Here is a 22,838-nt window from a genome sequence, read left to right as displayed (position 1 = left end):
CGACTTGGTTCTGGGATTATTACGCCGAAGCCAAAGATGACGACAAACCTGGCTACCAACCAGACTGTGACTGCACAACCGTGGCAGGCAGCAGCAAGCAGGCACGGGTGTGTAGTGGCAGCCATACAACCCTTTGCCTCACCAAGTCACTTTACTTTCTCTGTTATGGTCAGAGACGGGACTTGCCGGGGTCTAATGGCGCCCCTAGATAATCTAGAACAGGTGTGTGTGTGTGAGAGAGAGAGAGAGAGAGAGAGAGAGAGAGAGGGAGAGAGAGAGAGAGGGTGACACTGATCATATCAGAGAAGTATAAACGTTGTACTGTTGAAGTGAATGATGTTTTCAAGCTATGAACAAATTAATAAGAATAGCAAAATAAACATGACAAACATTTTCTGGTCAGGGGGAAAAAGACACAGGCAGTCTGGGGCTTAAATTTATTAGTAAATTAAATTCTGCAGAACATGTAAATAATATAAGTAGGAATTAACAAATGTAACATGTCCATGTCTGAGGACTAATTAACTTAAAATGTACCCCCGTAGTAGTAAGCATAGCCTAGACATGGCAAACACGTTCTGCAGAAACCTAATGGCAGATGAAATATAATTAGAACTAGGTATAACAGTCAGGACACAAAGGGAAAATAAAGTGTATAGACACAACACTTAACGGAGCCCGACCAAGACATAATGGGGAATCCTAGAATTAACAGGCGGGCAGAAAATACCTAGTGACTGGGGAAAACTGATATGACAAATGGGAGAAGTTTTTCCCAGGGCGTGAGGCCGGCCGCTAAGGAATAAGAAGTGTTTCCTGACTCTTACTAGCACCTAGACTGGGCAAAGGATTAGCTGCGGACAGCGGGACACCTGGGGACCGGCGCTGCACCCCCACCGCAGGCCAGCTGGCCGATTTACATTTGCTGCTTCAGCATCCATCTCATTTGTGCAGCATTCCTCATTCATCTCTCCAGCATCCCCTCACTCTTGAGCATCCGTCACTCATCTCTCCAGCATCCCCTCACTCATCTCTCCAGCATCCGTCACTCATCTCTTGAGCATCCGTCACTCATCTCTCCAGCATCCCTCACCCCCCCCCCCCCCGGCCCCTCACTAACACCTGGTGGTGCCTCACTAACACGTGGTGGTGGTCCTACAGGAGGGGTGGTCGACGATGAAGGTGGTGGTGCTGCTGGTGGTGTGTTGTGCTCTCCTCGCCCCGCCCGCCGCTGCCAGACCCCCTTACAGGTACGGTGCTGCTCCTGCTGGTAGTGGTGGTTACAGTAGTGGTGGTGACAGTAGTGGTGGTGGTAGTGGTGGTTACAGTAGTGGTGGTGGTAGTGGTGGTTACAGTAGTGGTGGTGACAGTGGTGGTGGTGATAGTTACAGTGGTGGTGGTGATAGTTACAGTGGTGGTGGTTACAGCAGTGGTGGTCATTACAGACAGAAGCGTGTGAGTGACCAGCGGCTGGCGGAGCTGGAGACACTGCTGGCGCTGGCCAAGATGAAGAACAGGAAGTATGTCACTCTACCTGTTGGCTTTGGTCTCATTGACGTCAAGCAGATGTGAGTACTCTTCCCCCCTCCCATGTACCTCCTCACACCCCCCCCCTCCCATGTACCTCCTCACCCCCCCCCATGCACCTGAACCCCTCACTCCCCATTTCACATATCCCCAGAACACCTTCCAGAGATCAAAATGCCTTTATTGCTTTCCGTTCTGTAGCTTGAGTGGGTCCGTAGATGCTGGTAATGGCTTCTTGAAATTAATAGCTTTAATATCGTGCTCTCATTAGCCAACATGCCCCCCCCCCCGTCCTCCCCACCCTACCCCCGCCCCTGTAGTGAAAGTCATATGGCCCACAGACACTGGCAATTGTTGACTTTACCCAGAAACAGCATTAATATATGTATGCTGTAAGGTTTAATGTCTTGGGTGTATAGGTATATTGTGTGTGTTTATGTAGTGGGCTTATGGGTGCCTCCTTTCCATGTGTGGATACATGTGATTTTCCTGTCGCCTTGCCTCGGAGTAGGACAGTTAGTAGGTTAGGCTGGTGACTGTCCTGGTCCTGGCTGGGGACTCCCAGAGTCCTAACTGGGTACTGTTTTTGCCTCAGAGTAGGACAGTCAGCAGCTTAGTACTGTCCTGGACCTGATTGGTGACTAATCGCTGTGTTGTTACAGTGGCCGCCGTAAGAGGGCCACTTCTGCTGCCATAGGTACCCCCAGGATGATGGCACAGAGTCTTGATGAGTACGACTTAAGTGACCTCATCACCGAGCTCTCGAGTTCCCTCGGTGCTGAAGCCCTGAGGAACGATCGTTCCTTGGAGGAGAGCAATTACCAGGCAGAGGACGCCAACCTCGAGGAGGAGGAGCTCAAGGAAGACAGGAAGGAGGGGCTTCTGCAGCAAGGGCTCCGGGAAGCTCCACCCACCATCCTCTTCGGCATGAGGGGCGTTCCTCGCCACAGGTTTATCTAGGTTAGTATTACATTTGTTGAGAGGTTAGTTATATATATATATATATATATATATATATATATATATATATATATATATATATATATATATATATATATATATATAGTCTTCTGTGTTGGCATCGTTATGTGCTGGTCTTGTCCTTACTCTCATGGTGGGTAGAGTAAATAGTTCCGTGATTTGGGTGTTCATGGTTGGTTGTTTCTTGAAGCAATTCACATAAGACTAGAACAACCTACCATGAACACCCAAATCACGGAACTATTTACTCTACCCAGCATGAGAGTAAGGACAAGACCAGCACATAACGATGCCAACACAGAATATATATATATATATTATATGTGAGAAAGCTGCATGAACGCACAAGCCATATATCACTAAGAATTCTTTGACCCGGCCAGGATTCGAACCCATGCCGTCCAGGATCACCCCTAAACGTACACAGTACCGTGACCACCGCACCAATGATCGTCTTTGGTGCGGTGGTCACGGTACTGTGTACGTTTAGGGGTGATCCTGGACGGCATGGGTTCGAATCCTGACCGGGTCAAAGAGTTCTTAGTGATATATATAATGTAGGCACCAGAAGTACCACCTCTGGTGCAATTGTAAGGACCCACATCCTCGAAGAAGAAAATAAAGAGTATTTAGAGAAGACCTTGTGGATTCTCACTGAACACTTTAATCTTTTCTTCTCCTACCACCCCTATTATTTTTTTATATATTTTGTTTTATTTTATTTTATTGCAATGCTACAGTTTACAGAGAACACACACATATATAACAATCGATGTTCGAAGACCTCGTCCAGCTCCTCGGAGGTCGGGTGCGTACCCAGGATACAGCACGCATTTCCCCTCTGAACTGCGACACTGAGGCGCTGGAACAGGAAACTGGCCACGCGTGAGTCTTTTGTTTTCCCAATGAGTTCCTCACCCACCTCCTTTAAGAATCTAAGTGCACATTTACCCCCAGGCACCCAGTCTCTCGGAGCCTGTTGGCACGAACCTGTAACGTTTTAGGTCTCTGTACTTGTTGGTTTTCTGGGTCTCCCTGAAGGTGGCTGCCCCGCCTCGCTCAGCTGTGCTGTAAGGTAGATAGGTATTAGCCAATGTGGATGCACACGTGTAGTCCCACACGACCTGTTTACCTTCCCTCCATGGCTGCACGGTGACTCCATCTGGGCGTTTGTGACTATTGTCAGGTCTGCACAACCGAGGTTCCCTTTGTGCTGGACACCCAGCTGTAGCCAAACTTCTCTTGATGTCATCATTGACTGCTTCGTGTCTGGCAATCTTTCCCTGTGTCTTACGACAGATGAGACCATGGCTGCCGTATTGGTCCGCCTGTGCATAGCCACAAATACACCGGTGTTCAGTGGAGATAGGGGCGGTGTATATATATATATATATATATATATATATATATATATATATATATATATATATATATATAATGTCGTACCTAATAGCCAGAACACACTTCTCAGCCTACTATGCAAGGCCAGATTTGCCTAATAGGTCGAGTGATTTTCTTTAGTTTTCACAAAAAGTTTCTAATTGGTTTATTTGAATTATTATATTATATTAATAACATAAATAATTGACTTAGTTATGTTAGTTTAGGTTAGGTTAAGATAGGATAGGTTAGGTTAGGTTAGGTAGGGTTGTTAGGTTAGGTTAGGTAGGGTTGTTAGGTTAGGTTAGGTTAGGTTAAGTTAGGTAGGGTTGTTAGGTTAGGTTAAGATAGGATAGGTTAGGTTAGGTAGGGTTGTTAGGTTAGGTTAGGTTAAGATAGGTTAGGTTAAGATAGGATAGGTTAGGTTAGGTTAGGTTAAGATAGGTTAGGTTAAGATAGGATAGGTTAGGTTAGGTTAGGTAGGGTTGTTAGGTTAGGTTAGGTTAGGTTAAGATAGGATAGGTTAGGTTAGGTTAGGTAGAGTTGTTAGGTTAGGTTAGGTTAGGTAGGGTTGTTAGGTTAGGTTAGGTTAGGTTAGGTTAGGTTAGGTTAGGTAGGGTTGTTAGGTTAGGTTAGGTTAGGTTAGGTTAGGTAGGGTTGTTAGGTTAGGTTAGGTTAAGATAGGTTAGGTTAGGTAGGGTTGTTAGGTTAGGTTAGGTTAAGATAGGTTAGGTTAGGTAGGGTTGTTAGGTTAGGTTAGGTTAAGATAGGTTAGGTTAGGTAGGGTTGTTAGGTTAGGTTAGGTTAAGATAGGTTAGGTTAGGTTAGGTAGGGTTGTTAGGTTCGGTCATATATCTACGTTAGTGTTAACTCAAATAAAAAAATATTAACTCATAAATAAATAAATGGATAACTTTATCATTACATAAGAAAAAAATTTGAAAATATATAAATTCAGGAAAACTTGGCTTATTAGGCAAATCAAGCCTTGCATAGTAGGCCGAGTACTGCATTCTGGCTACTAGGTACAACATACATATATATATCTGACAATGTAGTGTGTGTCTAACACCGTAGCCTCTCCTCCCATTGGAACTGTAATTTCTATCCCCCCTTTTCTCGGGCATGGTACAATAATGCCTTTCTCGGGCATGGTACAATAATGCTTTTCTCGGGCATGGTACAATAATGCCTTTCTCTAATTCTGTAGTATCTTTTGCTCAGTTAATTTTATTTTTGATCATTTATTACTACGACACAATTATAGCGCCTTACATTAACTTTCCTACATTGTTTACCCGAAGTGTAGCCATTTACCATTTATTTATCTAATGCATAAGTACTGTATCATAAAATTTGTAAACATTTGCAGAATTTGTGTCACAAGGGCAGTTGACAATGCTTTAGAAAAAACTATTAAGAATACTGTACATTAACAATAAATATTCTCTCTTGCAGATGCTGAGGGAGGCATCACACACACTTAAGATCAGCCAAGATTATATTTATTTCAGCCAGTCAAGAGCTATTCCTTATTTGTTGACTTCAGTGTTATGTTTGTATCAGTCATACTCCTCCAAATCTGCTTTAAAGCGAGATCTACAAAACGCAAAATACAGACATGACTATTTCTTGGACATGTCCGTCAAGTCAGCCACTACCATTGAAAGCTAAACTGCTCAGAGATTCCAACCACAAAGACTGTGCCAACCTTTGTAATATGTCCATTGTGTCTGATCCAAGAGGAAAAAGGGCAATTGTCCACTTAAGCTATGATCAATAGCTGCCAAAGTTTGTGTACATAGTCAAATTCAGGAGTTCTTTCAATACCAAAGATTTCCATGTAGCTAGAAAATAACAAGATTATATATATATATATATATATATATATATATATATATATATATATATATATATATATATAATATATATATATATATATATATATATATATATATATATATATATATATATATATATATATATCAATCACATATATAGTTGCTGTTATTAGCAGGTTGGGTGTTAAATTTCCCATCTTAATATAAGATAAATACAGTAAGATAAATGAGAAAGTTAAGCTACAGTTCTCTTGTACTGTACTATGATGTGTTCTAATCTTTTATAAGAGGATGTGAGTGAGAGCGTGGCCTGAACACACCAGTGTGTGAGTCTACCAGGACACGGCACAGAAGTCGTCGACGCACTGTATACTTGCTGAGGCTGGACGTGTTACCCCTGATATTTATTTACGTTTTCTTTTCAGCCGTCATATTTATATTCCCCTATAGCTTTATACATCTCATTTTCTCTCAAATTTTTGTCGTGGAATACTGTATGCAAGAGAACAATGTAGTCAAATTAAAAATAGTGTAAGTTATATGTATGCATAAAGGATTCAATAAAAGCATTTTGTATTATCAAAATATATAGTAAATTGTAATTTCTCAACCATTTATGTTTACAATAAAAGTTTTGTTACTCTTCATTTTGGGTGCTTTGGTAAATTTATTCAAATTGGGAAATTCTGAAACTCCATTTGTAAAGATTACATATATACTGATCTCATTAAAGATTATCTTGAATTTAGAATGATTTAGTTGATTATCCTGTCTTATTAGTTAAGATGTAGTGCCAGCGGGTGTGTGGTGCAGCACCAGTGTGTGTGTGTAATTACCTAAGTGTAATTACCTAAGTGTAGTTACAGGATGAGAGCTACGCTCGTGGTGTCCCGTCTTCCCAGCACTCTTTGTCATATAACGCTTTGAAACTACTGACGGTCTTGGCCTCCACCACCTTCTCACTTAACTTGTTCCAACCGTGTGTGTGTGTGCGTGTAATTACCTAAGTGTAGTTACAGGATGAGAGCTACGCTCGTGGTGTCCCGTCTTCCCAGCACTCTTTGTCATATAACGCTTTGAAACTACTGACGGTCTTGGCCTCCACCACCTTCTCACCTAACTTGTTCCAACCGTCTACCACTGTTTACAAAAGTGAATTTTCTTATAATGCTCCGGCAGGTTTGTTTCGTTAATTTACATCTATGACCTCTTGTTCTTGAAGTTCCGGGTCTTGGGAATTCTTCCCTATCAATGTTATCGATTCCTGTTACTATTTTGGACGTAGTGATCATATCGCCTCTTTTTCTTCTACTAGTTTTTGCATATTTAATGCCTCTAACTTCTCCTCGTAGCTCTTGTCCTTCAGTTCTGGGAGCCACTTAGTGGCATGTCATTGCACCTTTTCCAGTTTATTGATGTGCTTCTTAAGATATGGGCACCACACAACAGCTGCATATTCCAGCTTTGGTCCAACAAAAGTCGTGAACAATTCCTTTAGTATTTCTCCATCCATGTATTTAAAAACAATTCTGAAGTTAGAAAGTGTAGCATAGGCTCCTTGCACAATGTTCTTAATGTGGTCCTCAGGTGACAGTTTTCTATCTAGAACCACCCCTAGATCCCTGTCTTTGTCAGAATTCTTTAAATATTTCTCACATAATTTATAGTTTGTGTGGGGTATATGTTCTCCAATTCCACAACATGGCATTTATTCACATTAAATTCCATTTGCAAAGTGTTGCTCCATATACTTATTTTGTCCAGGTCTTCTTGACGGGCATGACAATCATCTAGGTTTCTTATCTTCCCTATTATCTTAACATCATCAGCAAACATGTTCATATAATTCTGTATTCCAACTGGTAGATCGTTTATATAGACAATGAACATTATCGGTGCAAGAACTGAACCCTGTGGTACTCAACTTGTGACATTCCTCCAATCTGATACCTTGCCTCAGATTACAGCCCTCATTTTTCTGTCAGCTAGGAAATTTTTCATCCATGTTAGAAGCTTACCTGTCACCCCTCCAATACGTTCCAGAACAACCTCTTATGGGGAACTATGTCAAAAGCCTTTCTTAGGTCCAGATAGATGCACTCAACCCAACCATCTCTTTTCTGTAAAATCTCTGTGGCTCGATCATAAAAACTAAGTAAGTTCGTTACACAGGATCTTCCAGATTGAAAACCATACTGTCTGTTCACCTTACTGTCACTGTTCACATTTATTCACCTTATCATATCGTTTTTCTCCAGGTGTTCTACCCATTTAGTTTTAATTATTTTTCCAATAGCAGGGGGTCTTCCCTGCTGCCACTTTTGTAGATTGGAACTATGTTAGCCTTTTTCCACACATCAGCTACAACTCCTGTAAACAGGGATGCCTAAAAATCAGTTGAAGTGGAATACTGAGGTCAGGTGCACATTCTTTCAGAACCCATGGTGAAACTCCATCTGGACCATTTAGCTCCTTGAGCATTTTTTCCACTTCGTCTCTAGACACCTCTATGTGCTCTATGTTGTCCTCTGGAATTCTTATTGTGTCTGGTTCCCTGAAGATTTCATGTTGTACAAACACACTTTGAAACTTTTAATTTAATGTTTCACACATTTCCTTTTCATTTTCCGTGAATCTATTTCCCATTTTCAACCTCTGCATATTATCCTTTACCTGCAATTTGTTGTTTATGAATTTATAGAATAGACCTGGTTCTGTTTTACATTTGTCTGCAATCCCTTTTTCAAAATTTCCTTCTGCCTCTCTCCTCACTGCCGTATAGTTGTTTCTCGCATCTTTGTATCGCTGGCATGTTTGGGGGTTCGGCCTCTTCCTGTATTGATTCTATTTTTGTGTCTTTTGGTCTCTGGCCCTCTCGCAATTTCTGTTAAACCAATCCTGTTTCCTAGTTCTGCATCTCTGTTTTGTTATAAAAAATTTTGTGCCTTTATCATATATTTCACAAAAAATATATGATAATGATGACATACATTGATGATGTATGTCATCAATGACATACATCTCATTTACTTCCTTGCCTAGCAACAAGCCTGTCCAATTATACTCACTAAAAATTTTTCTAAGGTCTCCATAAGTCAAGTTTTTCAACTGCTTCAACCTCCTTATTTCCTTCCAGATTATAATGCATTGCATACTTTATTCTCAAAAAGACATGGTCACTTTTATCCAAGGGAGGAAGGTACTGAATGTCAAATATTTCTTCCTCCTTCCTGGTAAATATCAAATCTAGCATGGAGGGGATGTCCCCTTCCCTCATCCTCTTAGCTTGTTTAACATGTTGATACAAGAAAGTTCCCAGGATGAGGTCTACAAATTTACAGGTCCAAAAATCCTCTGTTTTAGCTTCATATGCTTCCCAGTCTATGGATTTCCAGTTGTTGAAGTCGCCGACTATCAACAGTCGTGATCTATCATTATCCGCTCTCGCTATAATCTCTCTCATTATTGTTATAAGACCCTCTCGTTTACTATCTAGCTCCTCCTTTGACCATGTGCTGCTTGGTGGTGGACTATATGCATTTATGATCATTAGTTTTCATCCTCATGGCAGATCTCTAGTGCTATCACGTCAACTTCTTGTGGATTGGCAGTCATTATTTCGTTCACCTTTAGGTGTTCTTTCACCAGCACAGCAACGCCACCGCCTTTCTTAATTTTTCTGTCCCTTCCCCAAATTGAGTAGCCCCTTGGGAATATGACCTCATTTAAAATAACATCTTCAAGTTTTGTCTTCGTGAGTGTAACAATGTCTAGTGTCTGCAGCTGTATTGCATCACTTAACTCCAGTATCTTCGATCTTACTCCATCTATGTTGGTGTAAGCAATCTTCAGGAACATGTTCCCCCTCTCCTTATTCTTCACTCCCCCTCTCTCTATTGATTTTGTTGGTTTGCCTTTATGTACCACTTTACTGGTGGTGCAGCACCAGTGCTAGCAGGTGTGTGGTGCAGCACCAGTGCCAGCAGGTGTGTGGTGCAGCACAAGTGCTAGCAGGTGTGTGGTGCAGCACCAGTGCCAGCAGGTGTGTGGTGCAGCACAAGTGCTTCCTTTAGTAGCTCGGGACAGATTTTTCAAAGTATGATAAAAATCACATCAACGCAGAAAATGAGTGAAAGAGTCTACTCACCTAAAAGGTGAAAGATTGTGTGCTCTGAAGGGAAACCAGTGTTGTGTGTGTGTGTGCATAATTGCCTAAGTGTAGTTACAGGATGAGAGCAAGGCTCGTGGTGTCCCGTCTTCCCAGTACTCTTTGTTGTATAACGCTTTGAAATTACTGATGGGTTTGGCCTCCACCACCACCTCACTTATCATGTTCCAACTGTCTGCCACTCTGTTTGCAAAAGAAAACTTTCTAATATTTTTTGGCATCTTTGTTTCCTTAGCTTGAATCTGCATCCTTTAGTTCTTGAATTTGCTGGTTTCACCATATGGTGGCTGCGGGATCCACCATAAGTCGATGGTGTTGCAGGAAATCCCATCCAAGAATGGGTTGTTCCACATCCGCTATGAGGAAAGTCCACGTAAAGCGACCCAGAGAGGCGAACTCGAGAACCAGGGCGCGGGTCCCATATGTACGGACGGACGTACCATTGGCGGCTCGTAAGTCCAAACCAGGAGTACGGGTTGGTTTGACTAGTGGGGGAGGCAACACGCTAGCTGCTGCACCTGTGTCAACGAGGAAACGGCGTTTGGTTATGACGTCAGATATGTAGAGCAGTGTAGTGTTTGAAATGGCGGGGTCACTGGCCGTTAACAGTCCCCGCCGAAGTAGTTTCCCGACCAGGAACAAGGAGCCCTACAGTTGCGGGCTTGGTGTCCGAACTTCTGGTGGTAAGAACAAAGCTTTCCCCGACGTTCTCGCTGTCGCCTAGAGACTGATACTGGATTCGCATGGTACGTTTTCCCTGGGTGGACGAAACGCCGATTCTGGAGGACGTCGAGTTGTTGGGTGTCTGTAGTCTGCTGTGTATCACTGAAGTGGGACAATATAGTGTTATTAGACGTCGTATGAAGCCGGTCTGCCAGTGTAGCCAGCTGGGCTAATGGGGTGTCGTCAGCCATACTGAATAGGGCCGGTTGAATGTGTTTTGGACAGAGTTGTATTCACAGTGATCTCACAATCTCGCTGGGGGCTGGGTCAGTTGCAGTATGCATCACATACTGAATATGCCGCAGAAGCTGAGCTGGTGTTTTGTCTGCTAATCTTTTGTCAGTGAGGAGTTGGTCCCTTTGTTGAATGCGGCGTTTCATTGCTGCCTGCAGAAGAGCGGCCTTCAATGCAGTGTACGTCCTGGTGTCCGGTGATGGCGCGGTGATGACAGCGGAGGCAGTGTGCATAGCCTCCGAGGTAAGTGTTGGCAGGGTACAGGCATATCGGGCTTTCTCGGTCGAAATTTCGTGAAGGTCGAAAATAGCCTCCATCTGCATGAACCAAAATTCTGGCTCATCTGCGTTGTATGCTGGGAACCTGGTAGATAAATCCATGGCGAAGATCTAGTTTGTGACAAGGTGTTCTTTTTCACTCACTGGGTCACCAATGTAACGGTTCTATTGTTACGTAAAGTATGGTGACAAATAAACACAGACACTAAGATACTATATATATATTTGGTCGAATATACAGAAGTACACCGGTGATACTTTGGTGTGAGTTGAGCGCACTGAGCGTCGGTACTGTATCTCGCAAGTGTCTGCTCTAGACCACACTTGAAAGTAGACTAGTTAATGTTTGCTATTCTTGCTGCTTATATTGCTCGGGCAACACCTCACCTCATTCATCTCCAAAGGTTGACAGGAATATTAACAATGCATTTGGAGCGAGTATATTATTGGGATAATCTACTCGCTACAGCCTATTGGGCTCTATCATATCTACATTTGAAACTGTGTATGGAGTCAGCCTCCACCACATTACTGCCTAATGCATTACATCTGTTAACTATTTTGACACTGAAAAAGTTCTTTCTAACGTCCCTCTGGCTCATTTGGGTACTCAGTTTCCACCTGTGTCCCCTTGTTTGCGTACCACCCGTGTTAAACAGTTTATCTTTATCTACCTTGTCAATTCCTCTGAGAATTTTGTAGGTAGTGATCATGTCTCCCATACTCTTCTGCCTTCTAGTGTCGTGAGGTGCTTTTCTCGCAGCCTTTCTTCGTAGCTCATGCCTCTTAGTTCTGGGACTAGCCTAGTGCCATATCTCTGAACTTTTTCAAGCTTCGCCTTGTGCTTGACAAGGTACGGGCTCCATGCTGGGAGTCCTGGAGTATTCACATACTCCAGGATTGGTCTTACATATGTGGTATAGAAGGTTCTGAATGATTCCTTACACAGGTTCCTGAAGGCAGTTCTGATGTTAGCCAGCCTCGCATAATCACACACTCACGTGTGTGTATGTGTGTGTGTGTGTGTGTGTGTGTGTGTGTGTGTGTGTGTGTGTGTGTGTGTGTGTGTGTGTGTGTGTGTGTGTGTGTGTGTGTGTGTGTGTGTAAAATATACACTGAGGACAGGCAGCTTGTGCATGTCTATTCGTTAGGTGTATATCGAGGTCCACCTCCAAGGTCGAACTACTGACCTCCACATTCACCCTGGGCACAAGTAGTCTCGAACCACTAACCCCAGGAGCAGGAGACAGTAGTTCTATTAACTACTTTACCTACAGCATAAAGAAGAATTCCAGAAACAAGAAATGGCAGTTGTTAACTGCTTCTGGAATCCTTCCTCGAATGTAGATGTTGCAAGGTTCTTTGATTATGTAAGTTAACAATAAAGAACTAGATACAAATTAAATGTGTGCTATAAAATATGTGTATGTGACATATATTCATATAAGCACAGACGTTGCGGTATTCAGAGTAAGGACAGTTTTTCCTCAGACCCATGCTCACAGTTCCTAGAAACCAGGACAATTTAGTAATCATGCGAAACTGCGGCATCTCTTACCGAGTCCATTTTGAACAAAAGGTAGTGAACAAAAATATCGAGTACATACAAGCAAAGTATATATTCAGGCATTAAGTGTGCAACTTCATCATAGTGAACAATAATAATGGTTCTGTCAACTATGGGTTTCACAATATACTAAAGGTAACAGGATGAGCATGGGTTGCACAAACTATTGGTAACAGGATGGGTATGGGTTGCACAATAAATTACTGCGCTAGGATGAGTGTGTGTGTGTATATTATATATATATATGTATATATATATATATATATATATATATATATATATATATATATATATATATATATATATATATATGTCGTACCTAGTAGCCAGAACTCACTTCTCAGCCTACTATGCAAGGCCCGATTTGCCTAATAAGCCAAGTTTTCATGAATTAATGTTTTTTCGTCTACCTAACCTACCTAACCTAACCTAACCTAGCTTTTTTTGGCTACCTAACCTAACCTTACCTATATATATAGGTTAGGTTAGGTTAGGTAGGGTTGGTTAGGTTCGGTCATATATCTACGTTAATTTTAACTCCAATAACCAAAAATTGACTTCATACATAGTGAAAAGGGTAGCTTTATCATTTCATAAGAAAAAAATTATAGTAAATATATTAATTCAGGAAAACTTGGCTTATTAGGCAAATCGGGCCTTGAATAGTAGGCTGAGAAGTGAGTTCTGGCTACTAGGTACGACATATATATATATATATATATATATATATATATATATATATATATATATATATATATATATATATATTAGTATATTTTGGTAGCAGTCTTTCCTGTAGACATATATTATTAAATATGACCGAAAAAGTAAGATTAATAATTCTAACACGAATTTTCTCGAATTCAAAAATCAATTCTCCAAAATTCATTTTATTTCTAGTCTGACGCGACACTTGAGCGCGTTTCGTAAAACTTATTACATTTTCAAAGACTTTAGCTTACACATACACAACTGAATAGAACTTACACATCTTTGATTTGTTTATATCTACATTTGAGTGAGGTGGATGGGGTGAGGTGGTATTAATAGGGTATTAAATTCCTAAACACAAGACAGAACACGAAACAATGGGTATTGAATGGAAGTGATTTGTAGAAAGCCTATTGGTCCATATTTCTTGATGCTTCTATATTGGAGCGGAGTCTTGAGGTGGGTAGAATATAGTTGTGCATTAATTGGCTGTTGATTGCTGGTGTTGACTTCTTGATGTGTAGAGCCTCGCAGACGTCAAGCCGCCTGCTTGACGGCTTGATATCGCTGTATCGCGATAGATACAGCGATAGAAGATGTGTAAGTTCTATTCAGTTGTGTATGTGTAAGCTAAAGCCTTTGAAAATGTAATAAGTTTTACGAAACGCGCTCAAGTGTCGCGTCAGACTAGAAATAAAAATGAATTTTGGAGAATTGATTTTTGAATTACCACCAACAGTGAAAAGAAACGTACGAAAGATCGAGAAAAATCGTGTTAGAATTATTAATCTTACTTTTTCGGTCATATTTAATAATATATATATATATATATATATATATATATATATATATATATATATATATATATATATATATATATATATATATATATATATATCTTATCTACGTCCATGGCTTTCAGGTCCCTCTTGCATACGTCTTTGTACCGCAGCTGGGGCTTGCCTGTTGGACGCTTTCCCTGTATCAGCTCTCCATACAGGAGATCCTTGGGGATCCTGCCGTCGCCCATTCACACAACGTGCCCGAGCCAGCGCATTCGTCTCTGTTTCAGCATTGTGTACATGCTGGTGATTCTTGCTCTCCCCAAGACGTTGTTGTTTGTCACCTTGTCCTGCCAGGTGATGTCCAAGATGTGTCGAAGGCAGCGCATGTGGTAGGCATTCAGCTGTCTTTCCTGACGGGCGCGGAGTGTCCAAGACTCACTGCCATAAAGGAGATTGCTCAGGACACAGGCTCTGTAAACCTGAATCTTAGTATACTCAGTCAGCCTATTGTAAATTCAGGTAAATCTTAGCTAATTAAATAATCCTGAAAAGTTTGCATATTGAAGGCAGGGCTGTGTTAGCAGCTTTATACTCTCTGAGCAAAGTAATGCACTGTTGCCCTCCAACCCAGATGATGGGCACTGGTTCCCATGTCTGTGGACCTATACTTACAACCACGTTCTCGTCTGTGGACCCTCCCTACTTTGGTACGGCTCTCAGTGTGCTTGATAGAGTTAGGAGGGTGTTTGTCTGGTTATGTGAGGTATTTATTGACCAAACCACACACTAGAAAGTGAAGGGACGACGACGTTTCGGTCCATCCTGGACCATTCTCGAGTCAATTGTACATTCTCACAATCGACTTGAGAATGGTCCAGAACGGACCGAAACGTCGTCGTCCCTTCACTTTCTAGTGTGTGGTTTGGTCAACATATTTCAGCCACGTTATTGTGACTCCTCGTCTGCAGGTGTTTGTTTGCTAGGTCAGTATAGGTACACAACTGGTCGGGTTCTGATTACACGCGGACACGAGGCGATTCGACTAAACTCATTTTCTGTTTTAAATCTGGATGTATTGTTATGCTAGGCTGTATTAGGCTATGTTATTAAAGTTAGGCTTCATTGGGCTCGGTTGGATTAGATTGGTTTGATGTGGGTTACGTTAGGTTGGGTTGAGCTATGTTAGTCAGGTTTCAAAATTCAAAATTCCACTACGCCACGGAGCAGTCTCTGTGGCTCAGTGGTAAAGCACGTGCCCGGCTCTTCGCCAGCCCTTTGATCCTGGCCGGGAAGGACTGACCGGACGACAATCCTTAACTGTTCACCTGACAGAGAATAGGTTGTTAAACGATTTGGCGGGTCATACTCCGGTATAAACATTAGGATTAAGGACCTACCCGAAACGCTATGCATGCTATAGTGGCTTTACAAGAATTTAAAAAACTGGCTTTACAAGAATTTAAAAACTTTTTTTATATATAAATAAAAAAAAAATCCACCGACGAATCTTCTTGTGTGCGATGAGACTTAATTGTATCTGGCATAATTAAAATCTTAACTTAAATAATTCGTTTGTTAGACAATATATGATATTCAGATCTATAAATTACTTTAGAAAGGCCTATAATACATATAAATATTAATTTACACATTCCTGGCGCTATACGCTAGGAATTTCAATACGTTGTTCAAATAATTTTAGGCAGGGAGTCTCTGGGTCGGTTGGTCGCTACGGGGTCATCGACGCCGACCCGGTCAGTCGTCAGGAAGCAGCCGTGGCTTGAGCATCGTCGGTCCCGTGTAGGTAAGGCTGATCATTTTTTTTTTTTAAATATATCTGAGCAGTTGGGAGGTATGCATGAATATATAGTCTACCTCCACCTACAATGCTTAATGCATTATACATTTGTTCGCTATTATAGCATTGAGTTTTGTAATGTCTCCGAGGGTCATTGTTTCCCTATTTTTTTTTTATCCGGGTTGTGTAGTATTCAAATGTTTGTATTCCACTAATGCTAAATAGTCTGTCGTCTCTCGGATATTGTAGAAGATTTTTGAGGATCATGATTTGCCAACATTATATAGGTAGGATATTGTGTAGAATACACTTCCCCAGTGTTAAACTACCCCGTCGTCAGGCTAGGCTCGTTAACGCGGCGGTCGTCTCCCCCACATCCCAAAACGCATTTATTATCGACTTTCATATACTGTGTATTAAAAAGTTTTTATCGTGTATAAATTAATTTTATATTCTATAATTAATTAGGCGTATAGTAGGTTCGGTATTTAGGTTCTGTTGGCAATTATTTTCACTTGAAGTATGTGGAGGGAGAAGCATTTACAGTTGCCTGTCCTCAGGCCAGGCTCCCCTACGCCGCCGCCCGACCCAAAGCCTCATTCATCAATTTTCTCGCTGTGTATTCAGAATTATTCTCGCGTATAAGGTAATATTATTTCATGAAGTTAATAGTTAACAACTAAGTTTACTGACAAGCGACAGTTCAATGTACAAATACTGCAATAGTTTAGTTTAGTTCATTTATTATGCACCCCATACCCATCTTGTGGGTGGTAGTAGAAAGGGTTACAGAGGCACATAATGGGCTCAGGGACTGAAGCTAAGCAAGTTACAATCTTGATACAGTTTACATTTGGTCAGATCTACATCAGCAGATAATGAGAATTCCCAGAGATACTTGTAACCGAGTCTAAGCCGAGCAGTAGTAACATCTAGAAGTCCGCTGATATTACTGGATGAACCATAGATGTGTGGCTCCTCTTGCATGATAGTATGATACTGCAATAGGTGAACAACTTCCCAACAGGAAGGAGCGGGGACACCCCTCCGGGAACTGAATTTACCTGAAGGCCACTAACACTAGTGGCCTCGATGAGGGCAGTAAGCCCGCGGCTTGTCAAAGGTCCCCCTATTTGACCTGATGATTCTTTCCAGCTGTATTCCAGGGCTCTGGATACACAACTGGTCGGGCTCTGGATACACAACTGGTCGGGTTCCGATTACATAACTCCAGGGGTGTGACTTGTTGGGCTTTGGGTTGTGCATGGTTGTGCTCCGGTTCGTACATGGTTGTGCTCCGGTTCGTACATGGTTGTGCTTCAGTGGGTGTTTGTGTACTAGTGCTCTAGGTTTTTTGCTAGGGCTTTATGTTTATATGTTTGCTAGAAATTCGGGTTTCTTTTTTTTTGTATATAGTTCAATTGTTTGATATGGCTCCATAGTTGGTTTCCAGGGCAAGTGGAGGGTTTTAGGTAGCGCTAAGAATTTTGTTTGGTCGAGCTAGGAATGGAGTTTGGCTGTGCTCTGGGACTGTTTAGCTTAATGGTGGGGGTTGGATGAGATGTATACGTGCTAGGCTTATGGTTACACAACTGGTCGGGGTCCGGTTACACAACTGGTGGGGCTCAGGTAACACAACTGGTCGGGCTCCGGTTAATAACTGGTCGGGCTCCGGTTAAATAACTGGTCGGGCTCCGGTTACACAACTGGTCGGGCTCCGGTTAAATAACTGGTCGGGCTCCGGGGGTGTCCCTTGGGCTATGGGTTGTGCATGGTCGGGCTTCCGTCCGTGCATGGTTGTGATCCAGAGGTTGTTTGTGCACTAGTGCTTTAGGTTTGTTTGCTAAGGCTCTGTTTATATGTTTGCTAGAAATCCGGGTTTCTTTCTTTTGTATATAGTTCAATTGTTTGCTATGGGTCAATAGTTGGTGTCCAGGGCAAGTGGAGGATTTTTGGTAGGGCTAAGCAGTTTTTTGTTTGGTCGAGCTAGAAATGGAGTTTGGTTGTGTTCAGCTGGGACTGTTTAGCTTTGTGGGGGTTGGATGAGATGTATACTTGCTAGGCTTAAGGTTACACAACTGGTCGGGGTCCGGTTACACAACTAGTGGGGCTCAGGTTACACAACTGGTCGGGCTCCGGTTAAGTAACTGGTCGGGCTCCGGGGGTGTCACCTGAGTTTTGGGTTGTGCATGGTCGGGCTTCCGTTCGTGTATGGTTGTGATCCAGAGGTTGTTTGTTTGGTTCGTTCATGTTAGGCTTGCAGTTAGACAACTGGTCAGGCTCCGGTTACACAACTGGTCAAGCTTCGGTTACACAACTGGTCAAGCTTCGGTTACACAACTGGTCGGGCTCCGGTTACACAACTTGTCAGGTTCCGATTGCATTACTCCGGGGGTGTGACTTGTTGAACAAATTTATTGTCCTGTGGAGTTGATTTAACTTCCAGACACGTTTTGTTTAATAAATATTAAAGATTTAATGGCTGTTTATGGAAGATATTATATAAATTCACATTCTACTTCTTAATATCACCAATTAAATTTGCGACAATTTGAGCCATGAAATGCGACGACTGGATCACTGTGTACAGGAGGCTGATATGGCAGCAAACACTCTCCAGGCGACCATATATCTTGGATAAGTCGCTCCACACAATTGTCGCTTGGACCGTCGACTTCCTATGGCGTCACCTCTCACATATTTACTATAAAATAAATAAATAAATAAATAAATAATATTTACGTCTCATTTCGTTATGAAATTAGATTATTTCAGAGTAAAAATAGGTTTGATCATGTTCTACGTGTAGCGCCAACATTATAGTAAGTAAATATACCATATTTCTTCATTACTTACGTAATGCTAGGACGATTTGGGTAGTTTTGGGCCGATTTGGGTAATTCTATGGACCGCTCTCGACCGGGCGGGACTCGAAACTTAAATTAAAATTGCTATATCATTGGTCTCCAACATGATATATTTTCTTTGATGCACTCACAATAACGATTATAGCTCTGTCCTTCTGGAGGCATGTAATATTTTAGGCTTTATTAGCGTATCTTTGTTAATTACACAACATATTGGCAAGAATTCTCAAATAATTACTCATTATTGCTATCTAAGATAATTAGACGAGCCAAAACTAAATACTACGAAGATAAATTTACCCAAATAAAGAGCAACATTAAACAAACTTGGAGAACAATTTCACAAATATTGGGATCAAAGAAGTCTTTAAATAACAAACCGACTCTCCTGTCTAATAACGATGGTCAGCTTTCAGCCTCTGATTCTGCTATTGAGTTCAATAGGTTCTTCTCTTCCATTGGTTCATCCCTTACTAATGATATTCCATCTTCCAGTACTGACATTAAGGACTATCTTACAGGGAACTATCCACAGTCTCTGTACCTAAAGCCTATTAATTCCACTGACGTCAATGAGATAATCCTTTCCCTTAAAACCAAGTCTAAAGTTGGAGATACCAACTTTAATCTACAAAAAAGCCTCCAGATCTTTAGCCCCTGCTATTGCTTTGCTCTTCAACAAGTCACTTGAACTCCAAACCTTTCCAGATATTCTAAAAAAAGCGAGAGTAATGCCTGTCCACAAATGTGGTGATCTCACAGATGTTAACAACTACAGACCTATATCAATCCTGCCAAACTTGTCAAAAATTTTTGAAAAACTAATCTATAAGCAGCTTTACTCATATCTAGCCAAACTCAATATACTTAGCCCTTGCCAATATGGCTTCAGGCCCAAAAAAAGCACTAACGATGCACTTATTAGTATGCTTAACTCGATTCATACAGCTCTTGATAAAAATGAGTTCCCTGTTGGGTTATTTGTGGACCTGCGTAAAGCTTTCGATACTGTCAACCACCAAAACCTTCTTCTTAAATTACATCATTATGGTGTCAGAGGACACTCCCTACAATACCTCAAATCCTACCTTACTGACAGGCTCCAATGTGTTTCTGTGAATAATACAATTTCTCCCACCCTACCCATCAACATTGGTGTTCCCCAGGGCAGCATACTTGGCCCTCTCCTCTTTCTCATCTACATTAATGATCTTCCAAATGCCTCCCAACACCTCAAACCAATTCTATTTGCTGACGACACAACCTTCATTTACTCCAGTCCTGATCCCCTTGCTCTAAATGCCACAGTAAATACTGAGCTAAATAAAGTCCATCTGTGGCTAACTGCCAACAAACTCACCCTTAACATTGACAAAACTTTCAATATTCTGTTTGGCAATAAATCCTCTAATAAAATAAATCTCAAAATAAACAATACCCAAATTTGTAACAAATTAGATGGCAAATTCCTTGGCATTCTCATTGACCACAAGCTGAATTTCCAGGGACACATTCTAAACATATCAAAAAAAGTTTCAAAAACTGTGGGCATTCTTTCTAAGATCAGATATTATGTACCACGCCCTGCCCTGGTGACTATTACTCCCTTATCTATCCATATCTCAACTATGGTATTTGTGCTTGGGGCTCTACTACCCAAAATCACTTACGTCCTCTAATTACTCAACACAAAGCTGCTATTAGGACAATATCCAATTCTGGCCCCAGACATCACTCGGTACCCCTACTCAAATCTCTGAATATGTTAGACATTAAGTCACTGCACATTCTCTCATGTGTATTATACATATATAAAACGCTAAACTATAATACCAATCCTGATCTCAAAAGCTTCATAGAAGGTTGTAACAGAACCCATGAGCACCACACCAGAAATAAATACAGTTTTGATATTCCTAGAGTACGACTTAATCAAACCAGAAATGCTCTACAAATCAAGGGGCCCAGAATGTGGAATGACCTTCCCAACCATGTTAAAGACTGTACTTCTCTCAACCAGTTTAAGATAAAAACTAAACACTACCTAATAAATTCCCTGTAACCCACCTCACTCCTTTATTGTCAACCCATGTCTGTTATTTTATTTTATTATTATTATATTTTTTTTTTAATCAACACTGTTTGTCAACCTATTGTATTTGTGCTGCTTTTTCAGTCATGTTCCCCCTTTTTTTTATCTTTATTTGTATTTGTTTTCAACACTTTTTATTCTTTATGCTCAATTAGTATTAAGTTCTAGATATTAATGTTTTTCTTGCCCGAAACGCATTGCGTAATAGTGGCTTTAGGCATTGTATGTACTAGCTCTATCTATATATCAATCCATTAATGTAACATCACTTGTATGTATGTACCTTACCTGAATAAACATATTTATTTATATTTATATTTATATTTATTTATCACCCCTGGACGGGCATGGGTGGACTTCCCTTGTGCCCCGAATCCCAAAGGTATCAGGGTGAGTGGACTCCGGGCTAAGCCTACGGACGTCATCTTGGGGTACCACTTCCCCAGTGGCTTTATTCTGGAGATGGTGAGTGGCTTGACCGAACCCGTGAGAAGATAAGCTACGGCTGGAGGGACACATGTGCGCATGTGTTCTTGTCTTCTCCGGGGACTTGACTAGTTCAAGCCAGGCATGCCCTCCCCGTGACTTATTTTGTTCATGCGCGCATGACATTAAAGTTGATCCTCTCCTTGTGAGAGGAATGCATTCTTTTAGTGGCATATGCCATTTTATGTTATTTGTGTTATATTTTTATACCATCCTCTTTTTTATATCTCCAGGTGCATTTATTTTTATTTTTGTTTAGCACATAAGTAGGCCACGACACTAGTTTTATTTTGTTTTAGTTGTAATATGTTTTTAGGGTGAGATGCTGCGGGGCCTCGCGGCCCATGCCTTGTGGCTGGGTCGTGGGGCTCTATAGCTAGAATAAAACCCTTTTCCCCCCCCGAAGTGGCAAGGGGAGTAAAAGGGGACAAAATAAAAACGAAGCTATACCTAATAAATTCCCTGTAACCTACCTTACCCCTCTGTTGTCAACCCATGTATGTTTTTTGTTTTTTTTTGTTTTTCAAATCAACGCTGTTTGAATGTAATTTTCTGTAATAATTTGTAATTGTATTTGTGCTGCTTTTTCAACAATGTTCCCCCCTCTTTTACCTCTATTTTTATTTGTACTCAACACATTTTATTCTTTTTACCCATTAGTTTTAAGCTTTAGTCATTAGTGTTTTTTCCTGCCCGAAACGCTTTGCGTAATAGTGGCTTTAGGCATTGTATGTACTAGCTCTATCTAGAAAGCCAACAAACTTTGTAAAATCTCTTTATGTATGTACCTTTACCTAAATAAAAATTATTATTATTATTATTATTATTATTATTATTATTATTATTATTATTATTAAGTGCGTAGGCGTCTGCACTCCATGACCGAAAAGCTACTGAACGCCACTATAAAAACATATATATCTTCACTTGAGCTTTAAATATGTCTAATGTAATGTATTTTAAATAAAGCTTATATTTCTATCTTTCTTAAGACGTGTAAAACATTTGTGTTTATTAACGAATTTACGTAAAATAAACATTCTTCTGAGAGAGTTGCTCTGTCGCTCAGTCTATGCGGGGGTCGGAGCTCGGCGATTATTAAAATACATGAATCTTCATTAGAACTTTAATTATGTCTATGATAGTGTTTAAAATGAGCCTTATATTCCTATCTTTCTTGAGGCATATAAAAAATTTACGATTATTTACAAATTTACGTGAAATAAGCATTGTTCTGAGAGAGAGTTGCTCCGTCGATCGATCTGTCCGGAGTCGGAGCTCGGCTATTATAAAAGTACACGTATCTTCGCTTTGAATTTAAATATGCCCATGGTAAGGTATTTAGAACGAAGCTTATATATCTGTCTTTCTTGTGACATATAAAACTCTTACGTTTATTA

The 22,838-nt window shown here is 41.0% G+C and overlaps 1 protein-coding gene across 4 annotated transcripts in view; it reads left to right on the top strand.

Annotated features, from left to right (window-relative positions):
- Window positions 1–6,480, top strand: part of LOC123746603 (uncharacterized) — a 156,133-nt gene extending 149,653 nt beyond the window's left edge. For all 4 annotated transcript variants that reach the window (XM_069318377.1, XM_069318378.1, XM_069318379.1 and 1 more), the window contains 4 exons: window positions 1,162–1,250; window positions 1,446–1,568; window positions 2,190–2,487; window positions 5,347–6,480. In XM_069318377.1, coding sequence (XP_069174478.1) covers window positions 1,162–1,250; window positions 1,446–1,568; window positions 2,190–2,487 — 510 coding nt within the window. In that variant the 3' untranslated portion in view covers window positions 5,347–6,480. The remainder of the gene's footprint in view (window positions 1–1,161; window positions 1,251–1,445; window positions 1,569–2,189; window positions 2,488–5,346) is intronic.
- The last annotated feature ends 16,358 nt before the right edge of the window (window positions 6,481–22,838 follow it).

The sequence above is a fragment of the Procambarus clarkii genome, chromosome 90 (genome assembly GCF_040958095.1).
Source record: "Procambarus clarkii isolate CNS0578487 chromosome 90, FALCON_Pclarkii_2.0, whole genome shotgun sequence".
In the NCBI taxonomy this organism is placed as follows: Eukaryota; Metazoa; Arthropoda; class Malacostraca; order Decapoda; family Cambaridae; genus Procambarus; species Procambarus clarkii.
The sequence above is the reverse complement of the archived record's forward strand: the minus strand, read 5'-3'. Positions and strand labels throughout refer to the sequence as shown.